This window comes from Fusarium redolens (assembly GCF_020744475.1).
Source record: "Fusarium redolens strain MPI-CAGE-AT-0023 chromosome Unknown BKA55scaffold_6, whole genome shotgun sequence".
Taxonomy (NCBI): Eukaryota; Fungi; Ascomycota; class Sordariomycetes; order Hypocreales; family Nectriaceae; genus Fusarium; species Fusarium redolens.
The window spans coordinates 1019822-1046653 of NW_025763669.1; the positions used below are offsets into that span (position 1 = coordinate 1019822).

Consider the following 26832-nt stretch of genomic DNA (forward strand, 5'->3'; position numbering starts at 1 on the left):
GGCGCAAGATTGGATTCTAGATCATCTGTGCAGTGGGAGCTCCCAGGGAATGTCCGAGACCTTCACGCAGAGCGTCCTGCAACTCAGCGATCTGGGCCATCATAGACAGAGAATGCTGGGAGTTTTGGTTCATCTCAGCCCTCAGCTTCTCATTCTCCTCTTTCAGGCGTTTGACTTCTTCTCTGAGCTCGGTCAGCTCCTCGGTGGCCTGCTCGCTCGAGTGACGCTTGCGCTTCATGCCCGTCTTTTCGCTGTCGTTATCGCCAGGTGATTGAACGATTTCGGTAGGAGTAGATCCATCAGGATTGGTGTGAACCCGACGTAGGTGCTCGTTCAGGTTCTCCTGTCTTGAGAATCCCTTGCCGGTGTGTCGCTTGCAGTTAGGATGAGGACAGTTGACCGTGTTCTTGGGCCCTCCATGTTTGCCATGAACCTCGCGTTCATGCCGAAGCAAACCGCCAGAGTAGGTGAAACCAGGGAGATTCTCGCATCCTTCGGCAGGGCATCGATACGGTCGCTCATGCTTGTCCATGTGCTTGCTGCAAAATAGTTAGCAAAATATTATGAAGTGCGGATACGGGAAACTTACTTCCACTCGCATTTACGCGAAAATACTCGGACTTCTTCCTTACAGTCGTCCAAGGTACAGTGAAATTTGCCGTCCGCGCCCTTGATTGCTTCTCTCTCGGGCTTTGGAATGGATTTCACTCGAGAAGAAGAAGGAGGAGGAGATTCGATACTCGGGGAAAGATCTTTGTCGTCGGGTAGAGGATCGAGTGATGGTGCTTGCATAGCGGCCTCGATCGGAGATGGGAACGTGTGGGGTCCTAGGTCGAGCCGGGTTGCTTCTTGTACAGCAGCAGCGTCCTCTGGCATCATCCCTCTGTCATCTCCAAGAACGCCTGTGGAATCCGGAAGCATCGACGCCTCAGTTGTGTAATGACTGAGTTGCTCGGCTACATCACTGTCTGTAAATCGTTGGTCCGCACCATGATCGTGGTCGTCGCCGATGGGAGGATAGCTCCCATCATGGATGAAGTTTCGAGGCTCGAATGCGACACTCATGGTGCCTGTGGGTGACTGATGTTGCTTTGCGACAATCGGAGGCGACGCAGAAATCGCGGTCGCAGGAGTTTGTAATCGGGGGGCGCGTGAATTAAAAGCGGTGCTTGTGGTCGAAGGCGAGGCTGTGCTTTATAAAGAAAGGGTCGTATGCGAGAGTTGGTGTTGAGTGGTAGGCGTAATAGTAAATCGTTATGCCGATGACTACTCGCTCGGTTCGGGTTGGTTATGGTGAATGAAGCTTGAAGGTTGGAGGCCTGAAAATTCTGGTATGAAAAAGCGGGAGGCTACGGGTAGAACAAGGTGGAGTAAAATATGACGAGAAGGTAGGATTAGTCAAAGCTACCACGTGACATCGCGTATGCGTGGCTCAGCAAAAGCAAGTATTGTGGCGCCGACAGATCCGAATTGTTGAGCTAAAGTTTGTTGCGAACACGACTTTATTAGTATTTGACTGTACTCCAGGCAGACAACGGGGTAACGATGACTCGATACGGCAGGTCCCATAATAAGCAAAGTCCTTGGACTTATGCGGAAGCGTTAAAATCGTGACTCACGCGCCGTGCCTCTTTTAGTGGCGTCGCATAATGGAGGCGTGGAGAAATGCAAGGCTACGACGACGACCAACAGCACGCAAGTAGACTTTCTTGTGTGTCCGCCCATTAATCGTATTCGTTGCCTTTTCTGATCTTCGCTCGAAGATAGTATAGTTAGACATGAGGCTGTGCGGGCCGCGTCTATGGATCCTTTGTAGATGCATTCCGATAGGATCTCGTGATCTTATTCACAGTCTCTGGATTTAAGCCAACTTTGCTTATTGGAGGATTCGTATCATCTGCCAGGATTTTCCAGGTTCAAGTCCGTGACGTGCACTTAGAAGTGACTTGTGTGACCCTGGCTCTTAGGACTCAATAGGCGTCAGGCTGCTATCCGTGAAGTCGCTAACAGTTCCAGTGAAGGATCTCTGTTTCCGAATAGTGCTTATTGGGCATGAGAAAATCAGATAAATCAAGGCAGCTACGATGACTGGCCGGCCTTGTCCAAGTTAGTCTCTCATAGGTGCCTGACTCATCGTGCCAGGTTGGTGTTGGTCCTTTTGGTTGTGAGGCCTCACAACCTTATTTTCCAGGTGGCAACAGTCGAGCATAAAGTGGACAGCTTTGTCCAACGGGAACAATATCAAAGGGGATGAATGTATCAACGTCTAGACCACTGAGTCTTGGACGCGACATATCGCGGCTTGCTAGACTGGTAGTCTAAATCAATGCTAGTTTGCGACAGGCTTGCGACTTCCAGCGTATCGCGGTGTTTGGCGTGGAGTTGTTGCGTATGTATCAGAGCACCAGCATGTGGGTGGCACAAGCAGATGACGCTGGTGGTGACGACGATAATCCCCAGTGAGGCATTGGCGAGCTAAAGATGAAAGTCAGTCCGTAACGATAAACGAGTAAAGATTCTGTTGATTCGAGAACATTTGAGTCGCAAATGTTCCCTGGTGATAACGGTTTTGAGTGTTGAGAGAGGGGAAATTGAAAACGGGTGAGAATTTGGAGATTCGGGCGCCTTGTTGTTTAGGTAGACTAGATTAGGGGACGGGAAGGAACGATCTGAGTTCTAAGGCATTTGTGCATTTACACCAGAAATATGAGGTTGAACCTCAGGTTCAACGATACAACCTGACCAGGGCCAGGCCTGAAGCAGCTAATGCTTGAGCTTGCGAGGATGAGCGATGAGCCACACGAACTATGCGTATCGTTATTGGTTTATTACGACGATCAGAGCTGATCTCAAGAACCTTGTCAGAGTCTATCAATTGAAGAAATAAAAAGGCTCGTATTTGAAGGTTTCTTTTAACCTTCGCCCTTGAGCAATTTCAACCCCACGAATTCATCATCTTTTCTGCCCACATAATGGTTTGAAGGGTTGAGGTCCAAGAGGATGGAATGCTATCTGTATAACACCAATAATCTCATGTCGGACATTTGTCTTCCGTCTTATGCTGAAGCTGAAGCTTTCCCCGCTCTCAGTCCTCAGACCCAACAGAGACAATTGGCTTGACAATGCGATAACTAACGCCTCTAGATGAAGTGGCTTACAGCAAATGCCTTTGTTCACGGTGCTCCAACAGTTTGCTGTGTTATGTTGTGAAAGCCTTCATCTGTGCATTTCCTGTATTTTGCTAACCCTTGATGATTATTGACCCAAGTCTTACGCCTCAATATGTGAACAATACTTCTGACACAAGCCACTGGAGTTCACGGTGTTGGTTTGATTAACGACACAGGTCTATAAAGAAGATGTGATTTCTTCCTCTTGTCCTCAAGATCATACCCACACCCTATTCAATACTCTGTCATATAGTCGATCATCACTAAACACCATGTCTTTCGGAAAACTCACTACTTGCCTCTGGTTCGAGGACCAAGGCGAAGAAGCAGCAAACCACTACGTCTCAATCTTTGCCCCTGATTCCAAGATCACCACCATCCAACGCTACACTCCGGCCGGCCAAGACCAACACGGCCAAGAACCTGGAAGGGTCATGGTCGTCGAATTTGAGCTCCGAGGCCGTTCCTTTGTCGCTCTCAATGGCGGTCCAGCGAAGTGGAAATTCAGCGAAGCCATTTCCCTCATGATCGACTGCAAGGATCAGGCTGAAGTTGATCACTTTTGGGAGAAGCTCGGTGAAGGTGGTGATGAGGCCCGCCAACAATGCGGATGGTTGGCCGACAAGTTTGGCGTTGCTTGGCAAGTTGTGCCTTCAGCTCTCAAGGAAATGATGGGATCTGAGGACAAAGGTGCTGCTGGAAGAGCGACTATGGCTATGATGAAGATGAAGAAGTTTGATATTGCCGAGTTGGAAAAGGCGTTCAAGGGCTGAAGCACACCAGGCGAAGTTGTCAGTAGTCAGTTTGATGTACTCCATTCCTAGCAGTGATATTTATCATAGTATCCATTCATTGAGTTTCATAAGATGTCTCCAGGTCTTATAATATGATATTATCATTTGGAAAGTGTGTGAAGATTGAGCCTATGATTGGACTTAACTGTCTTGGTCAAAAGATTCTTTGGACCCTAGCTGCAGGCACTTTGCCTTCCCCCAGACATCAGATCAACGGCTGCAAAGCCGAGAGTACTCCGGACTGCACCGAGCATTTCTAGAATACCAGACGTTGCCTTTCAGCCGAAGATAGGCTAACAGAGATCACGCTGTCATTTTATACAAGTTTCAATGACTATTGCTGTTCCGATCGTCGGTGTTGGACTCGGTAGATTGCCGAAGAAGCTCTTATACGGTGGTAATACCGAAGCGGCTCTTACCGGGCCGTGTCGTATCCAGAGCATTGAAGCTCTATATCTACAATTGTTGAGACGTAGTTTTCACCTCTAAATCATTCACCTTCCTCTGATGTCTTCAGAACACCAATAATTCGATTGGTGCAAAATCATCTGTGTCTCTTCATATTCGGGTCCGGAGTGAGTAAAAACCAGCCGATCACGTTGGCAAAGCCTACGGTCAACAAGAAGGGTTGGGTTAAGGGTTGATAATTAGCTCTAAGTAGCCGCATTTAGTGGGCTATAGCTACCCCAACTTGCAAAAGCTATCCCCCAAAAGTAAATCTGCATCGGTTTTAGCGGCCTAGATCGGCTCACAAACCACGGATCTCATCCAATAATCGATTCGGACCCTCAACTTTTTTTCTTCCATTAATAAATCCCCTCCACCCTCTTCCTGTTTTCTCTTCCCCTCAACATCAGTTTCTTCTTCATCTTTACTTTTGTTTTTACTACTAAAACCCTCTCGACTGGCATTGCCTCTCTTCCTATTCAATCTGCTGCTGTCACTGTCACTCAAATCATCGCCAGACTTATAGCAAGCTCCTCCATTGCTTTCAAGTCTTGTACTTCCAATGGCAGAGTCAGCTCATAGCTCGCTCGCCAGTGGTGGCCAGCATGATGACCCCGCGTCCAAGCCCCATCTTGCTTCTACTGGGCTTGAGAATCAGGAAGAGGGAAATGCCCGAGAGGGTGATTATGACGTTGAGACGGTAGAGCGTATCTACAGGTTTGTGACCAGTCTCTTCCCAAATCGATATATACTTACCAATTAACTTATAGAAAGATTGATCGTCGTATCATTCCTGGTGAGTCCCCTCCTGTATTCTCTGTGAAACCATACACTAATAAGTTCTTAGCTTTCTGGGTCCTCTACTTCCTTTGCTCAGCCATCAGGTCCAACATTGGAATTGCTCAAACCATGAACAAGGACAAGGGACACGATCTCATGACTGTCCTTGGAATGACTCCAAAGGATGTCTCGACTGCTCTCGCCCTCTTCTACGTCGCATATGTCATCTTCGACTGTCCCTCCAACCTCATCATGAGCAAGCTCAGCCCTCGTCTTTGGATGGCACGCATTGTCTTTGCTACCAGTGTTATTGGTACTTGCTTTGCTGCTGTCAACGATCCTTGGAGCGTCAAGTTGCTGCGATTCTTGCTTGGACTCGTCATTGCTGGCATGTGGCCTGGTATGGCCTTCTATCTCACTTTGTTCTACCCTCCTTCGCGTACTGGACAGCGAATCGGCTATTACTTCACTGCTTCTCAAGTTTCTGCCGCCGTTGTTGGTCTCGTGTCTGCAGGATTCCAACTCATGGATGGAGAGAGAGGCATTGTGGGCTTCCGTTGGATGTTTATGGTTTATGGTCTTGTCGGTGTCGTTCTGAGCGTTATCCTCCTGTGGTGGCTCCCCGACCGTCCTCTTGCACCTGGCCAAACCAGACCCAAGACTGGTATCTTCAAGTGGCTCCCTGCTACCCCTGAAGTTCTCAAGGGTCAAGACGCTGTTATCCACTACCACGACCTTCGACGTGTTTACCACGCTCGACCCTGGAACTTTAGGGACTTAGGTCTTGTTCTGATCGATTGGCGTCTCTGGCCCCTGACTATGATGTATTTCGGTGTTGTCGGCGTCGGCATAGGTACCCAGATGTACGGATCCGTTATCATCGCATCCATCAGACCTGAGGCTAGCGGCGTCGAAGTGAGTCTGCTCTTTGCGCCAATCTGGATTATGGATCTCATCGCCATTCTCATCGTCACTCCTATCTCAGACCGCTTCCACCGATCTCGCCCTTACTTCTTCTCCGCTGCTGTCTGCATCCAGATTTCCGGTCTTCTTACAACCACTCTGGCAACTAACAACGGCTGGGCGCGATATGGAGGTCTTCTTATGGTCGGTTTCGGTCTTGGTCCTACTGTCCCCATCTGCATGGCCTGGAGCTCTGAGATCTTCCAAAAGCGCCATGGTGAAGTCGGAGTTGCTGCTGCGACTGCTCTCGTTTCTGGTCTCGGCAACTTGGGCAGTGTCATGACAACTTATGCTCTTTACACTGGCTGGCCTGAGGACGCCGCCCCCGGCCCTCACCAGTACCGCAAGAGCAACTATACCATGATTGGAATTCTGTGCATGAGCATTCTCAGCTCGTTCGCGATGAAGGCTCTTCTCACATACTTTGGTAACCCAGCCAGCAGCAAGCTTCAGTCAGACTCGGCTAGTGAGTTTGAAGATGGCGCAGCCCGACGAGAGGGTCAGGAGCGTGGTTTCCGATCTCTTCCTTGGAAGAAGTCGAGCCGCGTTTAAATCTACGGGACTCCTTGGATTCGCCCGCCTGGACTGCATCTTCAACAATTACCCTGGTTGACGACTCCCAATTGAGCAGCTGGCGGTAGCCCAACCTGCTGATTCAGCTGCCTGTATCAACATGGCTATTCACTCATGATTTGCCTTGACGACATTCACTTCTCACCTTCATCCGGTAGGGATCGATCGTTACGCCTCGAGGCGTTGCCACATCTTCAACCTGATATACATACCACTAATGTGACGGCCTCGACAACGATTTATGCTCGGAGGATCTCCTGGTCTCGCGAGCAGCTTGGTGACAATGCTTCAGCGCTATCATCCTGCTCCCCCCGCAAGTTCAGACCCTCCGAGCATTACCCCATCGGACTATTCTGACATTTTACTTTTATCTTTACGCTCTGTTTTGCTATTTATTATGATACCCCATCAGCGTTTGTACACGCTGTCCTACGAGTTTCCCCGTTTCCCTCGGCAGCGAAAGTGCTTCTACGCCATCGCTTTGCGGATAGTGTGTTGAACCAGAGCTCGCGGCGACAATGCTTGTTACGCTATCGTTTGGCGAGTTCTGTGGGCGTTTTGTGTTTTTTTGGTGGGAAGGGTTGTATATAGCTCCATGAGCTTGAATACGGAGACGGCATACTATTCGGTCTTTATTACAGTCTTGGTTAGCATATAATATGAACAAGATATAATGCTCTCCATCTTGATTTTGCTGTGTAATGGATGATTATTGAGCCCAGAAGCCATTAGGTTCATAATACTGATATGGTATCTCTATTCCCTACAAAAGGCTGTTGCACCTCACTCTTCTTCACATCATTCACTGGCAAGCGACTTAAAATCGCATGAAATGGCGTTCTGTATTCTCTAATCCAGGCGGTACGTACATCGTGTTACACGCCCGCAGGCAAAATCATAAGCACATGAAGATAACCAAAGGGACTCAAAAAAAAAAAAAGTTTCAACTCCAAATCTCAATATTTCTCATTCCTCTTCGTACCGTCATCCTCCCTAATCACAAAATTTCCAGTCACAGACCGAAGTGTGACCGCGGGAGGATGACAGTCGCCGCCCTTTGAAAAGAACTCCTCCCCCCAAATATCCTACACTCTAAAACCTTTGTGTGTTGTTTTTATCCCAAAGTTGTGTGAAGTTGAATCGAAAAATGAAAACTGTGGTCAAGCTGCACTTGTTTACCAGGAGAAGCCGAGCATGCGGCGGAAACGCTCGGGAGCGGGCACGTCGCTGTGAAGACGGGCGGCTTCGACGGTCGCGGTCACGTAGACTGTCTCGGGCTCAGGGGCACGGGTAGTGGCCAGGGTAGTGGAGGCAGGGCAGGCGGTGACCACTGAGGTGATGACCTTGGCGGTCTCCTTGCCGGCACCACAGGGGACAGTAACGGTCTCAGTGACCTGGTTGGTGAGGGTGACAGTCTCGACGCCAACGGTCATGGTGTTGACGCCAACGGTGACGTAGGACGTGATCTGGTTGGTGACAGTCTTGGTGATAACAGTCTCGCCAGCAGCAGGGACGGTAGTGTCCTGGCCGATGGCACCCTCAGAAGTCTCAGCGGGAGGAACCACAACGGTGGTCTTCTCACCCTCGCCTGGAACAGTGACGACACCAGTGCCAGTAGGGACACCGTTGGAGACCGTGATAGCAGTGGTGCTGATCTCACCATCAGACTTGGTCATGGTGATAACAACAACACCGGAGGAAGTAGCAGTGACAGTCTCATCAGCCTCAGAGGTCTCAGCGCCAAGGGCAGTAGAGCCAACGGCCTCAGAGTCACCAGAGGTCTCAGCAGCAGCGGTGGTCTCGGCGCCGAGAGCGGTAGAGCCGGCGGCCTCAGCATCGGAGGTAGTCTCAGCAGCACCGGTGGAGGTAGGGCCCTCGATGACGGGGGTACCATCAGAGATAGCGCAAGACTCAGAGACAGTGAGGGTTCGTGTGGAGATGACAACATGACCGCCAACACCAGGCTTGGTCTTGCCAGTGACCTCAGCGTCAGAAGGAAGAATGACGGAGGCGGTCTCAGTGGACTCCTTGGTGATGGGAGTAGGAGCCTTAGCAGTAGAAGAGGCATCAGCACGGCAGATCTCACGCTGCTTCTGGCAATCAGAGACCTCAAAGTTCTTTCCGGCGTTCTCAGAGCAGTCCTTGAACTGCTTGTCACAAGCATCAGTGAGAGCCTCGCCGAGCTCAGGGAAGGTCTTCTCGTCAGAGCCGGTACCGACAACGAAGTCACCCTTGTTGCCACGCTTGACAGGAGGGCAGGCGGCACCGATGACGACAGTGCGGTGGAAGATGGTAACTTCGCGGATTACAACGATGACAGGCTTGTTCACCTTGCTGACAACAGCGCTGCTGGTAGCGGCCTCAGAAGAAACGGCACCGGGGAGCTCGTCGGAGCCGGTGGTCTCGGCGCCAGCGGGAACAGTGGTGTTAGCAAAAGGACCGGGCTGAGTAGCGACAGTGCTCTGTCCCTTGCCAGTGGTGAGGATGATAGTAGTGGGGATAGGAGCCTCAGTCTCAGTGCTGGCCTCAGCCTCATCAGTGGCAGTGTTGGCAGTCTGAGTAGCGTTGTCAACATCGGTGGTCTCCTCAACAAGGGCAGAGGTCTCGGCAGAGGTCTCAACAGCGTCCTGGGTAGCTCCAGTAGTCTCAAGAGCAGCGGAGGTGTCAAGAGTGGTCTCGCCAACAACTCCTGTGGCAGCAGTCTTGGTCTTACCGCCAGCACACTTGGTGCAAGGGATGGTGATGGTCTGGTTGACGTAGCGGGTAGTACCACGGGTGATGAAAGAGGTAGGAACAACAGTGGTCACATCAGCAGTCTGCTCAGTGATGGAACCGGAGTCAGTGGCCTCAGCAGTGGAAAGAGTCTCGGCCTCAGTGGTAGCAGCCTCGGAAACGGTCTCGCTGGTAGCCTCAGAGACAGCCTCAGAAGTACCAGCAGCTTCGGCATCACCAGAAGTAGTGGCCTCAGCAGTGGAGAGAGCCTCGGACTCGGAGACGGTCTCAGAAACAGCCTCAGAGGTACCCTCAGCATCAGCGTCGCCGGCAGTGGAAGTAGCAGTGCACTTAGAGCAAGGGATGGTGACAGTCTCGTCAACGAAGATGGTGGTGCCGTCGGTGATGTAAGAGGTAGGAATGACAGTCACTTCAGCGGTCTGGTCAGAAACGTTGCCAGCATCGCTGGTGATGACAGTAGTGATGACCTCGGAAGTGACCTCAGCGTCGGCATCACCAGCAGTTGAAGCTGTGCATCGAGAGCAAGGAATAGTGACAGTCTCGTCAACGAAGATGGTAGTTCCGTCAGTGATGTAAGAGGTGGGAACAACGGTCACCTCAGGAACATCAGGCACCTCATAAGGGTTGCCAGCGGTAGTCTTTGGCTTCTGGCGAGTAACAGTCCTGGTGAGAGTGACCTTCTCCTGGGCAATGACACCTTCAACGAGAGCCTGCAGGCTGACAGCCGCGATAAGAACGTTGCGCATGAACATGGTGAAGCAAGTAAATCGGAAGGGCGTGAATTGGTTTGGTGTTTTGTTGATTTGGCAAAGAGTGAAAATGCTCTATCAAAGAGCAATGTTTTGTTAACTTGGAAAAAGGCGACCAAAGCACCTGTCGGAAGAGAACGACTGAGAAAAGAAGCCCAAACCTGGGAACAAAACGGAAAGAGAATGAATGAGAGTTGAATGTGAAGAATTGGACTCCAAAGAAGCAGCGAGAGCTTCGTCTTTAAGGAGGCATCTCGCCTGCCAGTATTAAGTCCCCCAGCGTCAAACTGTGACGGGTGGCGGAGTAAACGGACATCCTTGACATCGATCGGGACTTAATTAAAGTGGCCTCAACATGAGACGTGATGGATATGTAGGCGCCCCCTCATGTGCCTTGATTCAGCGAGATTCTAGGATCAGTATAGACGAGACGTGGTTTGGAAGCAAGTGGATAACTGAGCTTGGACAGACATTACCATATTTGGCTCGAGGCCGTAGAGCGAGTTGCCTTGTGGACTGGATGATAGACGTGGAATAGCATGGGCCCCAGATGCAAGGCTCGCGTCCTCAGCAGATAGTGGAGGGATTCAAGGCCCCTGTCACCGTCCATCTGGTCATGATGAATTATCCGGTAGCCAATGGCAGCCAAGACAAATAGTTCTCTCACGTTGGGGACTTGTTGATGGTTCTATTCGGTTGCCTCGGTACTTTTGGAATCAACAGGCGTTCACCGTTTGTTGGTATACGGCCGACTGTATAACGGTGAAACTATTCCCGCCAGATCCAAAAATAGGACGGGCCAGCACTTGCTGGCAGACAATATGGATGAGACAGCCATGATGATTATAGAGAAGAGCTAAGTTTGAAGTTGTTTATTCGGGCCAGTGCCGATCCTCCTAGTAATTTAATTTGCCGTTCAAACAGATTCGTTGTTTGTGATGTGACGAGATCCAAGGTTGGATGGAAATAAAATGAATGCGGAGTGGATGGATGAGGTGAGGTTCAACGGAAGAATAATTGTCAGGCTAAGGTCACTCTAGAAAGGATCGTATGCAGGGATGCGATGCATGGGAATATGCATAAAGTGGATGTTGCAAGGGGTGGGGTTTTAACGTCGCACGAGAGACATGGGGGAGACAAGGGTTTATCGTTTGCTTTTCCATATGACGGGAATATCAGAAATACGAGTAAACATTGTATTACAGTACTAAATCATGATATTGATAATATTACTTTCGGATCTCGGTTCAGTTGCATCGTTGTTTTGACGATCTCAACCTGAACCACTTACAACATTCTCGGCCTCTTTCAACTCACTTCTCATACAAAACAATGCCAAGTAACATATCGGACTTAGACTCCGCAAATATTTCCTTTTTAAAAACCTTTCCCTTGGACGACAGATGAAAAGATTGGTGATGTTTAAAAAGACCCTGGTCCAAGCGCTTCATCTCTTACTGTAGATGAATCAAAACCAAGTTTCATGGTTCCCCAACCTTGCCTCGCCCTTGTTTCAGAACCGACTCCACGACCCGAATTGAGGTGTAGAGTTCATGCGCTTTGTCTCTGTTTTCACACGAATAGCACTCTTTCGTCTACACTCAAAACAAGCATAATCTCTTCCTGAAGATGCTGCAATTGCGCCTCACCCTTTTCCCTGGAAACAAACACAGCCCCCGTCTCACATCGGGGACATGGTGTAGTAATAGGCATGTTCCGAGTGTTTGTATCAAAGAGTGTTATTTTAGTAGCATGGCCAGTCTGTTTCCGTCAACAAGGATTATAACTAACTTTCTTGGAAATCCTTTGAGGCTCATAGCGGCACACACATATACATACATACACACGGATGGATGCACTTCGGTGATGAGATGATTTTTCATATAAATTGATTCGAACCCAGGATTGAATCAATGCGTCAGCGCTACTCACCACGCTTGGATGACATTTACCTTGTCAGAGCCACTCGTGAGATCCCGCTATGATTACTGCACGACCGGATCGCCGCATTTTTAATTTACGTAGCTGCAGCTTCTCATCCTGTTTGCTATTTTTCTGAATCAGCTTGTTTCTGTTTCATGAAACGGGATGGGGGTTCATGATCCTTCGTAATCAATATCAACATGATTTCTGCTCTTGACGCGGCTCGATATGAATCGAATTACGGGAACTTGAGATTCTGATACCATTTGCCTTGGATGCGGATATCTCGGAAATTGCGTCACTATATGGGCCGTGTAGCAATGAAGTTTGTTTTGTTTGAATCCTACGTCTGCTCATATTGAGTTTGATCTTTGAGTTGATGCTTTCAACAACCATCTACTAACACCTGTAATCCCTGTTATAGAGCCGGCATAGCTTTTATCGGGAACGTCACCGTCGTCGTCATCCTCCAAATTATCAATCCAAGGATGCTCTCGAATTTCCTTTTCAGCCACAGGGAATCCATTCTCTCCCCGTAGCCATGTGAATATGTTCCGTGTTACCATCTCTGAGTCTTCATCCTCCGAATCAATATCGTCGTAATCAATATCAGCGATCCCGTCAAGCTTGATCGTTGGACTACACTTCAAGCGAAACGATGTCGCAGTTTGGGAGCCTTGCTTCCTCGTTGCTTGGTCCGTAGATACCCATGCAAATCTGATAAACACAAGACGGTGATCTTTTCCACAAAGCACATGCTCACGGACATCCAAGTTAGTATCACTCAGCCTTGTGAACCCAGATGGTTGAAAGGCAACAATGGGAGAGCTGGTATAGGAACTGCTGTGGCTCAGGTATAGTAAACGACATTCGTCTGCACGAGAAACTTGACCTTCCAGGCCTGCAGAAGCCGAGATCGGTTCTTGAATGAAAGACATGGACGTGTCCGTCCAGGCTGCTACGTTGAGGTCTATATCCCGCCAAGCTGCTTGAGCCCTTCGCAAACATTTGTGGTGGGCACCTGTCATAAAGGCACCGACCCAAAGGGCACCAATGCCCGGATCGCGTCTGATGAGGGTTCGTAAAAGAGCCTTGCCATCGCTTAACTGGTTCAAGAATGCAAAGGAACCTTGTGACCAAATACCACATACGTTGCATTCAACATCGGGTTCGTAAAAGATGCTGCATAGGAGTGCTTTCATCCCCCTTGGATTGCAGCTGAGGTAAGGAGCTTGTCGAGCTGAGACCCATCTATGAGATATGGCTTGCTGCAGCTGGATTCTCTCCTATCTTTCCCATAAGACAACACTGGCCTTGATAACTCGATAGACCTACCATCGTATTTAGCAACTGGTATTAGCAGAGCGGCCATCAAGGCTGCCTGCTTCTGATCTTCGATCCGATGGAGAGAACAGTAGTCAGACAAGTAACCACAGGCGGCAGCTGATGATGTAGGAGTACGCACTGTTGCACAGCTTTTGGTTATGATCTCCGCAGCGATAGTAAATGGCCCGTCCAGCGGTCGTATGGACCACGGAGAATACAGGAGTTTGCCGTTAAGGCCCTGGATAGTTGCGTCCCAGCCGCCATCGTTTGACAGAATAGCACTCCACCATTGAGCAGCATCGTCTTCAACTTCGCCAATATTAGCCACTGTGGAAGAACCGCCAGGATTCAAGGATTTTTTCGAGCCCTGGTTGATGGGGTATGGTCCAGACTGAGACAGTTGTGCCCCGTGGATGGATCAACTCTGTCCAACGTGCTGAAAGGATGTATGCCCAGGCACGGATAAGAATTGAGATATGGTCTTTCTGCCCATCAAGAACATTCGCAGAAGCTGCATTCAAATTTTGAAGACTTGGGTCGATCTTGAGTTGTGTCGGTTTGTCCCAAACTACTTGAAATATGGCTTCTTGATCAAAATGCGGTATATGATTCATATCGCCTGTAGCAGCCCATATTGATATTCCTCGAATTATAGCAACATTGGCGAAGACTTGATCGATCTTGATGCCTTTGAGAAATTAAGGGTGCTTGGGAAATGCTGTTTGTATGCTTGATAGACAGTCGCTGATAAGCGGGTCATTGTCGGACGCCAGATCTCGAATATTGGACCATATTCGATATCCTCGTTCATACATGGCACGTACAGCCTGCTCGCTGGGGCGTACTGCATCTTGCATCTTCCAGGGAAATTATCCTCGCGTGAATGCGAGAATTCCGAGAGGTGTCATTACATGGTCAGTTGGATTGTTTGGTTATGGATCATACAAAAGTCCGTTTCCGATCGCCTGTTGGTTGAGGTCTATAATTGACATCTTGGTGAGCACTTCCCTAAGGACATTCAAAACCCACCAAGATCATTGTTCTTGGGGGCATATCTCGAAGCCAGTTTTGGGGGCGACATTTCAGATCTTTTTATGCCAAAAGAGTGGCAATAGCGCGACGAGAGTTGCGTGATACTAACGACACTTCCATTACTCGGGGTATATGACGCCGTAACCTTCTACTTACACGCACAATGCAAAAGAAATAACTCAGATCGAGAAAAGAACAACTCCTCTTTATTTCCGAATATCTCTTTGTCAAACAACTCCGCCCAACTATACCCAATAGGTCTCTAAATCATGATGGTATGGGGTAAGCCGCAGAGGAGATTAGATTGATAAGATGAGATTGTCATGGCCCCCGACACCGGAACGATCTAAACAGCCGTGTCGCAATTTTCTGCTCGCACATTGCAATGAAGCTCAGGCTAAACCTGTGTATTTTTCTAGAAAATATCGTTGTTGTACGTAACGAGATGCGTTGTTGGGAACTGAATGGTGAACCCCTGCATGATTGCCATGATGCAAACAAGTGAAATCTTCTCGTCTCATGACAGGTAAAAAAAAACACGTGGGGTACCCTCGTGACATTGCACAAGTTCCATAAAGAGCGAGTGGTATTTTTGTATTCGTTTGTTTATTCGGTGTAATAGTATTACATTGCAGCTCAGCACGACATAGCCGTCACCGCCGGATTATACCATAAGTATTATGCATGGATGTTTACATCGGTAAAAAAGTTGACAGCACTAGATCCACTTGAGCTTTCAGGAACAAAGAGGGGCAGACGAGACAAGACTCGCTTCCATGATAGGTTTGAATCGGCTCTGAACTCGAGGGACTTTGGGTTTGTTTATGCTATTCTTGGCAATTCTGACAAGCTTCAGGAATTGGTCCTGGACTTTACCGTAGATATACTAGTTTGGGGTCGTTATCTAACTTGATTTGAGTCTGGTCGAGCTGTGGCTGGTATCAAGTGACTGACGTATCATTGACGAATCTCATTGATGCAATCGATCTCACTGCCACTCTTCACTCACTCATTCGTTTACTCACTCACATTCCATTTCTTCAATCTCACTCACGATCTTCTGCTCAGATCCACTGAGAGCGACTCTGTTCTGCAGTTTCAATGGCTGCTCCTAAGCTCGTATCATAACTCATTCTTCTTTTTACCTCCGTGATTCTTTCGTCCCGCTTCGTCTCCCCGCTTCATCAACTCCCGGCCTCCGTTCGTAACATCGATAACATAACATAACCCACTTCTTTCTCACTCATCATAGCCCCAGTTCCAGTTCCAGTTCCAGTTCCAGTTTCCAATTCCCCTGCAGACAACATTAATCCTATTCTGTAACTAAACATCACCTTCTCTTTTCATACCTACTCTCTCTTCTTGCATACCTTTCTCTGCCGTGTCTAGCCCCCGATCAGTCAAAGTTCCGCATCCCGGGCCCTCTTCCGGCCTCCAACATCCGGTCTATCATTCTCGGACCCCCCTCTTACTGACTCGAGCCCCCGAAATTTGATACCCCCCTCCCATCCCCTCTGCTTATCAGATCCTGGGGATCGTGGCTCACACTGTACCTACTGTTTTTTATGTGCCAAGACGCAAGTCACTAGTAAAAGAAACAAAAGAAAGACCAATTCAGCCATGGCGCGTTTTGTGGATTTGGAGGATGATGAGGATGTTGGAGCGGGCCCTGGCGGCTTTACCGTCAACGATCCTCGTGCCGCTCATCATGAGGTCGTGCCGCCCATTCCGCCTCCTGGTCCTCTTCATCATGACGACCCCCAACAGAGCGAGCTTTCTCAAAAGGATCAGCATCTTCTTCTTCTCAGGAAGCTCCAGTTGTTGTCTGCCAACAGCCGGAATGGACCTTGGCCTCATTCATTGTATAACCCAGAGCCGCTAGGCACCATGGACTCTTCTACCTTTCAGGCGCCTATTACCAACGCCTTTCAGTGTTATCCGTGAGTGCAAACCCTTCTTAAATCAATTTTCAGTCCCAATGTTTAAAGTGATTCGTGGATGAAGCTGTTGGCCTTCATCATGATATCTGCTGCGTCGTTTAATACCGAATTTGACATGTCATGACAACTCTCGCTGACCCTCCACATAGTGTCGTCGAAGCCATTGCATCTTCTATCGATCTTAATACCCTCGACGCTCTTTCACGTACCTGTCGTCTCATCCATCATGGCCTCATTCAGTACCGTACTACTCTACTCAACTCTACCCTCCACTGCCGAAATGAAGAAGTCCCCGTTGATGGCTCCGAAACCTTTCGTTACCGCGCTCGCGCTGGCAATTGGTTCTACATGGAAGATGGGCGCAGTTACAATGGCAAATCAGGCGACTGCGCTCGCGATATGGTTGGCGAGTGCCGTAGATGCGGCGATGTGATATGCCGGGTATGTACAGCGATCTGCGAGCTGCCGAGTTTTGGCCCAATCGCGTGTTACTGACCATGAACTCTGCAGAACTGCGCCATCAAGCCACCGGCTTCCGTCGCCCTTAAGGAGAGGCATAGAAGACTCTGCAAACCTTGTGTTCACGCACCTATAGCCACTCTTATCAAAGCTCCTGTAGATCCAGATGTACCACTGTCATCTGAGTTGGTGTCGCGAGACGTCTGTAAGTGCGCCGACGAGGGCGTTTGGCTCTGTCAGCCATGTGGGCGAAGCATTCGTGCCGCAGATCATGACTACCAGCGGTATGTGCCAATTCCCAAGCAAACTTACTCTCTTACTGACCAGATGGCTTAGTATCTGGCGCTGGCGAAACCAATACGGTGAGGTCCTCGGCGGTCTTGGAACAGGCATTGGCGAGGGCGTCCGTGGCGTCGTCTGCGGCCGCGAAGCAGATTGCTGCGCCGCCAAAGAAGTCGAGCATCAAGTAGACTGCGACGCCGAAGACGCCCGGGACGGCAATGTCGCCCCGGCCCCGGCCCCGCAACAAGCTCCGGTTGATGCACTCATTGACCAGCTCCGTCTTACACATGAGCGTACACCGTCGCCGTCCCTCGGCCCCGGGTACCTTCGTCATGAGATCGAGGGCATTGGCGGCGTTGTGAAGCGCAAGCGTGTCCGCATGGTGCGTGTTGGCCATTGTGTTCCTGAGTGGGATGATGAACGTACCAGTGGCAGCCGTATCCTCGGCCGAGAGGTTAGAGGAGAACGTCGTTCGTGGTGCGGTTGGTGTAACCGTGTGATCCCTGGTGAAAAGGATCTCTTGAATGAGCCACCCTCTTCATCATCTTCAAGTGCTGGAGGAAGCCGTCGCACATCAACGTCGACTACTAGATCGACTGAGATGAAGTTGGATTAAAAGTTGCTTCGTATAGTTTTCCTTGGTTGATTTCACGAATGTTCATATATAGGTGTGTATCGACGTCTTGGGTTAGCTTTAATTGTTTGCTATCTGGAACAAGGGGTACATATGGGACACAATTGGAGACCTGTTGGTCATCGAATGTCATAAACTCGTTGGCATACACTATTCATGATACATGAGACATATGGAGACAGGGGTCATGAATACAAGAGGCTATTGTATTGAGGGAGTTTTTGGTATTTGGCAATTATACAGAATTTTTGCCCTCCCATTGGGCCGAAATCAATACTATTCGCATTTCACTTCATTCCCTATCATCATAATCCTACACAAGATCCAGACGATTTTCTATGTTTGTACAAGTCTGATAGACTGTGCCACACCGACACACCGGAGAATAAACTCCTTACAACTCGCCACGGTACAGCATTTCTGTCCTCCTCTTGCGGTCCTCTCTCGCAGCGGTTCGGATAGCACCCCATCGTGATTCCCTCCTCTCCTGCTTGCGCTTAAGACCCTCAACATGTGTCTTGGGTGCAGGGGCAGCCATCTTGACGAAAATAGGCGAGCAGCCAAACTTTTCAGCCAGCTTATTTACACTCCATGTAACGGGGTCGTCTGCCCTTAGTCGCTTCATCTCCCTGATATCCTCAGCCTTGAGGTTGTATACAGGATTGCGGCGAGGATAGTCCATCTTTGGGGCAAGTTTGCCGGGTGCGATAGGTTCCAGAGGAGAGCCGGGGGTGTGTCGCATTCGTGTGAGAGCGGCACGGCGAGGATCGTTATGTGGGAGGAAGATGAAAGGTGTGTGAAGAGGAGAGGCCTCGGAAGAAGGAGGGTTGTAGATAATGGAGTCGGAGGCGGGGAAAGCTGCCTTTCGGTCGGGGAGGAAGGACTCGTGAGGAGCAATCTTCAAAGAGCGTTTTGTTCGGCTTGTTGTCTTGTGGCCACGGCAAGGAACGATAGGAAGGGCAGCACGAGGGCTGAATAGCCTGGCGGCTGGCCGGACGAGGCTTCGAAACTCCATTGTGACCGATAGTTTGTCGTCGAGGATCCCGTGACGAGGAAATAGATGTAAAGGTGACCTGAGGTCTGATTCGACTTTGTATGGACCTCGAGTACCGGGTTGAAGGCGATTGGCCGCGGCAATTGGCGTATCGTGTGGTTACTGCTGGACCCTGCAAACCACCTGAAGTCGAAGATCTGAAGTTTCTGCCACTCACAGCTACGCTTACCTAAGGCATCTTACCTAATGGTTTAAGTCACGTGTTTATATCAGCTACAAAGTCACATGGTACCTTATGGACTGGCCGATGATCTTCCTCCCAGCTCTCTTCGCAGTTAGCTCCATACCTGTAAGCTGATGACGTCGGCCCCTCACCAGGAGGAATGCCCCTCAACATTGACCCCTCGTGGCTATTAACTCCCACTTACATACAGTAAGTACAATGAGATGAAACTTCAAGCTGACGAGTCCCTTGTTTCATTTCTTCATGGTCATGGAGATCTACAGAAAATTCTAGAGAAACTGGAGAAATTGTGGAAGATCTATCAGTCACCCTTATCAGTGGCAAATTATAACAGGGAAAAAGGGGTCAACGGGGTCGGCACATGGGGCCTGTCAGAGCTTAGAGTAGCCAAAACAGGGCTGAATTGGAAGCCCAATGATGCATCTCAGATTGGGTTTTTGGTGTTGTTGACGTTTGGAACCAAAAAGCAATCAACGTTGGATAAAGCAGGGCAGACTTTGTCTTCTTCTCCCTCGTTGGTCATCATTCTGATGCAGATACGCGCGGATCTTTATCCCTTATTAGCCTGTTCCGCCAGGGCAAGATGAAGAAAGTGCCCTGAAGGAGTCGTCACGAGGTCCATGTTGGTAGCGGGGCTGTAGCCAGGTTGGTGATTGACAGCAATGGGATGTGATAAGAGGTGACCAACTTGGTGACCATGGACACCCAACCGACCGTTCCAAGGCAGAGCGCTGTATAGAGCTGCAGGCTGAAGGGGAAATGGAGTGATGAAGGCTGATATAGCATCACATGTTATCAAGGCTGTGACTGTACGAGGGAGAGAGCGAGAGCAATATCATGTCATCTCAAGGTGAAGGGATATTTTGAACCCATCGGATCAGTCCCTCAGCATCTGAGATAGGCAGCACAGGGCTGACCTTGGTATTATTGGGAGAAAGTCCCTTGGATACAGGCTCTGGTGCCTGACTTGCATTGACGAGAGTCCCATGTCGAGTGCATGCATATGGATGGATTGGTGCTGCACGATACTAGACAGACGTAACATTAAATGTAGGATCACAACATAGAGACCCAACAGAGAGAGCATCTGGGAGGACGAGATACTAAAAAGTGGTCACAGTCTCGGGCCCTTGTATCGCATTTACGGCATGGCATCTCGATGTCTGCCGTTTCAAGCAGGTTTTGCTAATAATGCCTCTCTCGTCCATCGTCCGTTGGCCAAGTTGGCAAAGGTCCCGTGGTCAAAACCATTTCCCATCTTCCATCGTTTACATTGGATCCATAGAATTAAATCTCTCGTCCCTGCAGACGGTGGAGGCTTTCATCTGTGCGACTCACATAAATTGCCCCATAAATGCCCTGGATAGTGCAATCATCCCGCCTACAGTTGGTCCCGTGCCTTGATCAAAGTGCGCTGATCTTGTAAAAAGTTGAAGCTTGACTTGACCTCTAAAACGAATTGTAAGCCACCTACGCCGCCGTCAGCCCCCCCAATCATTATCAATTCCATTTACTTTTTTAACCCTTCGAAGCTCATCCCATCTCATCCATCCCCTCTTCTCGAGTTCTGACTTTTGCCTCCCTTTCATTGTTCATTTCGGCAGACAATAAATAGAAGATCCATCTCGAAATAACCCTTGCAATTACCTTTAACGGGCAACGAGGCGAGCGACATCCGACAAAAGCAATAAACTTATTTTAGTTTATTGTCTTCGTACCCGCACCTGGACTTACGCCTTCAGGCAGAGCTCTCTCCCTCCCTTGGCACCTACGAATACGCTCCAGCCATAGCCATAGCGCGCCCAAAGTCTCAGCCCGCTCTGCCCTGCCGTGCATTGTACCTAACTTATCTACAATCTATCTCCGACTCTTTTTGTCTCTCCTCAACTCATTCAGCATCGACCAAATCTTGGAATCATTGTCTCGACCACTCTCATCAGCCACAAAAACTCAAGTGCATCACGCAGACCCTCAGACCGAGACGGCGTCAAGCGGACAACGGCATTGCCGCGATTAGCAGGTCCCTAAGAGTTAGCGCTGGCCGTTGCGGGTCTTTGTTTACGGAGTCCCCAGTATTGTACCGGGAGCTACGGACTGTTTTACAGGGCAGAAATACCTAGGTAAGTTCCATGAGGTGCTCTATCTAATCCAATATTCAATGTTTCTCCCATCCAAAGGGCAGCGGAACATCGACCAAAGTCAAACTCAAAGTCTCAATTCCACAACGTCACATCACATCTGACTTTGTTTTTTTCTTCTCTTCCCGACTTTCTCATCCGATACCTCACGCCCGCTACTTAAATATCTCCCCTGCCTGTCTGTCATCCGTCGTTGCTCCTCCCACTTGACATAGACCTGCATTCCACGACTTTCGTTACTGACTCAACCTTATTGAGCAGTCCCATACAATCTTTTGCATCTGCAAACGTTCTCCGTATATAGTTTATCAACAAAAACCGTTGGCAACGCCTAACCTCGAACCCTCAACATCTGGGCTCATCTGTCAACATGAGTCTCGCAGAAGCTGCCCCCATCACTCGTGATGACCGTTTTGCCAACCCCGAGTCGGTCGATGACCAGCGGTTAGGTGACTCAACCCCTCGAGCCAGCGATTTCAACAACGAGACAGATCAAAGAGAAGATACAAAGAAGGACGGAAAGAGCAAGATGCGTAGCTTGTTCGGACTCGGCAAGAAGAAGCCCTCAGCGCTTACGAAGTCTGACTCCAAACCCGACACAAACGACTCCAAGCCTGAAGCCCAACCCGGATCTCGTTCTGAGTCACAAACTCCTTCCAACGCGAACTCCAACCCTGCCAGCCCACCTCTATCTCGAGATGCTTCCAAGCTGTCCTCGAACCAGCCATCATGGCCTCCTACTGGCGAGCAGAGCTTTGCCCTTCCCTCATCTCCAGGCCACGGCTTCACCGGCTCTCCACGACTTTCTTCGCCAGCCACGTCACAGATCTTTGAGCGTGATGTCCAGGATAGCACTGTGCTCAAGCCCAACTCTCCAGCCATCCCAACACATATTCAGACCGAAAACTATATTCCTCCCGTCCTTGACGATGCGTCCGAGGCCATCACGAACGAAAAGCTTGACCCTGACACAGTCGAGATTGTAACTCACAGCTCGCATCAACCCGCCGCTGTGACAGTTACAGGAGCCAGCAATGTTCTTCCCTCGTACGACCTTGGAGCCAGCGAGTGGGCAGCCGAGCTCGCTTCCTTTGCTGACCGAGAGGCTGTGTCGGCCGACAACGCTTCCAACTACGGTTCCTTGGATTCTTCCGATGTCCGCCGGTTATCATTCATTTCGTTTGCCGACGTTGTACAGGCTGAACACAACCCTCTCTCGGGTGTTGCGAGCTCCCGCGACAGCATCCATCTTGCAGGGCTTACGTCTCTCCCAGCAGCGGTCAACCGTTCGCCTTCGCCCATTCGATCACCCGTGTCGAGCCAAGGACCCGAGACAAGCCCTCCCACAAGCAACCCTGGCAGCATGAAGGGTATCGAGTTGAGTCCAACTCGAAGACCCCTAGGTAGCCCAACAAGCACAAACAACCTCAAACTCAACCCTTCAGGGGGTGATCTGAACATCGAGACAATGAGCCAGGCCCTACGACGAACCGGCAGCAGTGATCTGAGCCATGTTCGCAGCGGCCCTGCAAGCCCAATTGAGGGAACTCACCTTCGTTAATTGCATTTTCAGCACGACAGGAGTACGCTATTCAAGAAGGAAACGATGATATCCACACAGCAAATGCAATATTTTTTACAATTTGGTGATTTTAGTTCACTTTTATTCAATTCGACTACGATGCCCCATGGGGATCGACATTTTTGGGAGGGATTGAGAACGAGGATACTGGGATCTGGCAATGGGAGTTGGAAGAGAGAGTTTTTACCAGGCGTCGAGACTTTGCGCGATACAGGCACCATGCACATATCATGCTTTCTTGGTCTTTTTCGTCTTCTTTTCTGACGCGAGAAAATACAAAGAAACTGCCCAAATTGGTAGTTCCGTATTCAACATATTTTGTTCGTTTCACTTTCGCCTGGGTGATTTCTTGCGGGTAAGGGACGTGGTGAATCATGATGTTGTGTCATAGTCATGGAAAGTTTGAACACCAGACGTTGAGAGAAGGAAGACGGCATATTAGCATGTTATGTGTAACTACTACCGCGTTTGTTGGCGATCAAGGGATTCTTGCTACACAGGATGAACACGAATATGACCTTTCTTGGCATGAGGAAGTTCTGAAACGATGACTGCAGCTGTTGTGGACCATGATGAAGAAGTCTGTAGCTCCCTTGGTGAAATCATAGTCTTCAGCATAGTGGGGCTTTCGTCTCATGAGCAGTGCCATAAGTTTCTAGAATATGATATGTAACCTATTGCTGGCCTCAAGAACCAACATGTCAATTCTAGATCCTGATCGACAGTCGTATATCTTGGAAGATTAGAACACTTCCTATTTTGAAATAAATCACTTCGATCGATTGCGTGGCACCACATGAGACAAGGATATAATATCATGACGAAGCCCTAAGAAGGCTATGCATGGAAACACATCTAGGCTCGTCAAATAGGCACTCATTAATAGAAGCGGTGTGATTCGGAAACTTGTGTAGCCTGAATTATTGCACTTTGTGAGCTGATGTTTCGAAAGAATCTTGGGTTAGGTCGAGAGATGGACTGTGCTTGATTACCCGGGGTCAAAGGAGGTCACAAATGGGGACATGTCAGGCAAGTTTTAAAGTTAAGAACCATGATATTGTCGAATGATTGGTTCCCGGCATTCGAAAATGGTTCTCTCACGCTGGAACACGTCGACACAATCAACTCGACCCCTGACTGACGTTGAAAAAGAAACAATTGCCTTGGAGGTAAGATGCGTCTTTCGTGTAAGCGAGGTTTGTATCAATGGATTAGATACATGGTAACATCGGTGACTCATGGAGAAGAAATAGCACAGACTCAAAAGACAGGGCTGTCCGATGACACGTAAGATTCATCTCAGAACCTACGGAGTAGACATTAACAAAAACAAAGAATATGGAGATGAGAGTTTTTCTAGATGCCACACGTGGGATCGTCCCACGCCAGCGGGACGGGACAGCGAACCCAGTGCTGTTAGAATCAACAGCCTCATGTTCTATGCATATCTTTCCTACATATGCTCAATATCAGCAGCGGGCGTTGCATCGTAAGCTCAGGGGTTTGAACGACAACCCAACATCAGTTATTCCCGATACCATAGACATTATCCGGATAAGATTTTCAGGAGAAAAGAGGAGTAAGTAGGTAACTATCGTGAACGGAGATACACCATGGAGAACGCTTTGACGGCCTTACTTGCTTTTGAGGAGACCTTGGGGGTTCCTTAGCCTTGCCAAGACCCGTTGGTCACAAGAGGAGATGTCTATGTGGGTAAGGCAGGCCTCAAATCTTGGTTTCTCTACGATAATGCCAGGAACATGAATTCCCATCATCTCATTGGAGTTTATCCGTTAGACTGAGGGTTTTGTCAGCTTGATCTTGCTTTTGGCTGTCATCACCCCCAGCATGCTTTTGATTGCAGATCTCGTACCCCTGAACCACTCAGAGATTGTCTTTAATGGGAGATGTGATGAATTCTCGTGCTAGGAAGCTAGTTCCGCGAGAGTTCTTGGACTAGCGGCGCTCAGGTTTGAGTTTCGTTGATGCTAAGTGCGTGGGATATCAGCCCGTCGTTGCGGGCGAAGGCTGATACTTGCTGGGTGACATTCTGACTATTCCCATGTTATGGCCGCATTATGGCTGACGCCTTGTCATGCTAGGAACTCAGATTCCCTGTCCCGCGTGTCTTTGAGGCACTCTTTTCTGCATCTTGACACCGAGAATCATCATCAGCTCGAGTCATTCACTGTTAGCTCTCTCCACGAAAACCTAACGAACGTTGAGATTGGATCGACTATCATTAATCATCTGAAGCCCTGCCCCCAGCTAGCGGGTCTGTAGCCAGGATAAGGGTTACTTGCACAATCGCAAGAAAAACCTTGACTGGAAAAGCTCATCCGAAAAATGACCTCTTTTGGGGAGGGAGGAAAGCATCTGAAGATCCTGGCTCGGCAGGACAGGGTGATTGTCCGGGATTTGATGGAAACACTGGAAACGCTGGACGACTTGGGATGAAACTTGAGAGCAGGGAATTTGATGTGACGCTGTGTGATGCTGTTGGTGTTGGATTGTGGGTTTATCAGATGGACAACTCATAACCAGTCTGACGGGTCCATGGTTCCATTCTGATGTTGGACAGAGTCTCAGTGCATGATACAAAGAAACTTTGAGGACAACAAGGTTTCTGAAATGAGAACCGGATCACTCAGAAGATATCCGGCGGCCTCAATACTAGTAATATCTCAGTTGACTATTGCTTTCCATAGATAGATACATACGTACATCATATGTCCTGATATTGTAATCATACAATCACGGTAAGGGAATTAGACCACTTCCTATTTTAGCATTGTAACTCTCTATCAAAGAGATCCGCTCTCTTCCATCAACCAACTCCACACTTGTCCTCCACTGTTGCGTGCTGCGTTGCGTGCCCGGGACAAGGCCAGGTCTTAGAGTGGGATCCAACTTGCAGGGCACATCTGTCAGGGAGACCCTGCTGCTTCCCCCACTGCGTCGGGTCTGAGTCTGAGATTCTGGAAAAAAGGAATGAAAGGAACTTGAAGAGGTCTATGCATTGTGTAGTTGAGACAAGCCACAGACAGACTCGTCAGCAGTTGAGATATCTTCAGAGAGTTAGGTAGGTAGGTAGTTATCGCCACAACCCGTCTTGTCTCGGCATCTCTTACAAAGTAAACGATTGGACATGATCCCTCGCCCGAATACTAAAGCCGAAAAGGCTGCATGGCGTTCCATTCTGCGCTGTGATCGGCAGCAAAAACCGTCCCTAGTTATCCCCCGCTTCTCGAAGCCGGATCCAAGACAGAAGAAGCAGGTCAATCGACTTGATTACAAAATGTGCCCATATGCAAACCGGAGAGAAAAAAAGCAGAACCCTGATGTTATCTCACGATATTATGGTTTAAACTTCCGGCAGTTGCAAAATACGTATTCCTTTCTAATATCACTGAAGCAAGGCAGACCCGGGCTGTTTTCATCCTGTCAAACCCTTTCAAGACCCCTACAGGTAAGTCAAGTCAAGTCTGGGACAGACAGCGTCAAGGGTGGTTGGAGAAACAAGGGCCAGTTGCGCTTAAGCCTGAGCTTAAGGACAGGCAAAGTCATTGGTTCTTCTGTGTAGGTGCTTGATTTACAGAAGACACAGAGAAGAGGCGTTCACTAACTTAAAGTGAGTGTGTCGCTGAGTTGAGCTGTGTTGCGTGTGTGGCAACGTTTAACTCGAATTTAGCCTTGTTAATTTCTCTTCCAATTCCCGCCATTGTCTCGTCTTGTCTCGACCTTGGCCTTGTCTAACTTGTCTTGCTTCTATAAGCAGCATAATTGAACTCACCGCAATTCGATTCTTGTTCTAAAACAACCGACGAGAGAGAGAACAGAGCCCATTGTCTGAGCGCACCTACGCTTATCGTCATCCCATTTACATCCTATTTTCTACTTATTCCTCTATTGGATTATTCCTACTCTTGGTTTCTACTTCATTTTTTTATCGGGTCGATTAGTGCATACCCAATCCAATTGTAGTGGACTTGTACTGGTACAGCTGCTGTGTAGTACTGTAGGTGTGTTCCCCTCCCAGCTTCCATTGCGATTCTCGCCCAGACTCTAG

The 26832-nt window shown here is 49.0% G+C and overlaps 7 protein-coding genes across 7 annotated transcripts; 4 read left to right on the top strand and 3 right to left on the bottom strand.

Moving 5' to 3' along the window:
- Positions 1-16: 16 nt before the first annotated feature.
- On the bottom strand, positions 17-1065 carry BKA55DRAFT_688426 (uncharacterized protein; the record flags this gene model as incomplete). Its single annotated transcript, XM_046199207.1, has 2 exons — positions 17-539; positions 590-1065. 2 exons carry the CDS (start codon positions 1063-1065, stop codon positions 17-19), a joined length of 999 nt encoding a protein of 332 aa, XP_046050978.1.
- A 2377-nt stretch (positions 1066-3442) lies between these two features.
- Positions 3443-3943, top strand: BKA55DRAFT_688427 (3-demethylubiquinone-9 3-methyltransferase-domain-containing protein; the record flags this gene model as incomplete). Its single annotated transcript, XM_046199208.1, has 1 exon — positions 3443-3943. The coding sequence occupies one exon, from the start codon at positions 3443-3445 to the stop codon at positions 3941-3943; it is 501 nt and encodes a 166-aa protein (XP_046050979.1).
- A 1030-nt stretch (positions 3944-4973) lies between these two features.
- Positions 4974-6706, top strand: BKA55DRAFT_508434 (major facilitator superfamily domain-containing protein; the record flags this gene model as incomplete). The annotated part of the gene is made up of 3 exons (XM_046187430.1): positions 4974-5128; positions 5182-5207; positions 5259-6706. The coding sequence occupies 3 exons, from the start codon at positions 4974-4976 to the stop codon at positions 6704-6706; spliced, it is 1629 nt and encodes a 542-aa protein (XP_046050980.1).
- A 5779-nt stretch (positions 6707-12485) lies between these two features.
- BKA55DRAFT_592735 (uncharacterized protein) lies at positions 12486-14315 on the bottom strand (the record flags this gene model as incomplete). The annotated part of the gene is made up of 4 exons (XM_046195435.1): positions 12486-13350; positions 13380-13825; positions 13857-14146; positions 14198-14315. The coding sequence occupies 4 exons, from the start codon at positions 14313-14315 to the stop codon at positions 12486-12488; spliced, it is 1719 nt and encodes a 572-aa protein (XP_046050981.1).
- Positions 14316-16110: 1795 nt separating this feature from the next.
- Positions 16111-17787, top strand: BKA55DRAFT_688431 (uncharacterized protein; the record flags this gene model as incomplete). Its single annotated transcript, XM_046199209.1, has 4 exons — positions 16111-16430; positions 16580-16871; positions 16941-17173; positions 17226-17787. The coding sequence occupies 4 exons, from the start codon at positions 16111-16113 to the stop codon at positions 17785-17787; spliced, it is 1407 nt and encodes a 468-aa protein (XP_046050982.1).
- Positions 17788-18052: 265 nt separating this feature from the next.
- On the bottom strand, positions 18053-18994 carry BKA55DRAFT_564027 (mitochondrial ribosomal protein subunit L20-domain-containing protein). Its single transcript, XM_046192452.1, has one exon. It carries the CDS (start codon positions 18818-18820, stop codon positions 18200-18202), a length of 621 nt encoding a protein of 206 aa, XP_046050983.1. The 5' UTR covers positions 18821-18994; the 3' UTR covers positions 18053-18199.
- Positions 18995-21551: 2557 nt separating this feature from the next.
- BKA55DRAFT_508986 (uncharacterized protein) lies at positions 21552-22742 on the top strand (the record flags this gene model as incomplete). Its single annotated transcript, XM_046187489.1, has 1 exon — positions 21552-22742. One exon carries the CDS (start codon positions 21552-21554, stop codon positions 22740-22742), a length of 1191 nt encoding a protein of 396 aa, XP_046050984.1.
- Positions 22743-26832: the final 4090 nt, after the last annotated feature.

Bases quoted from the DNA above. Each gene is read 5' to 3' on its own strand.
- BKA55DRAFT_564027 (XM_046192452.1), bottom strand. From the start codon at position 18,820: ATGGAGTTTCGAAGCCTCGTCCGGCCAGCCGCCAGGCTATTCAGCCCT.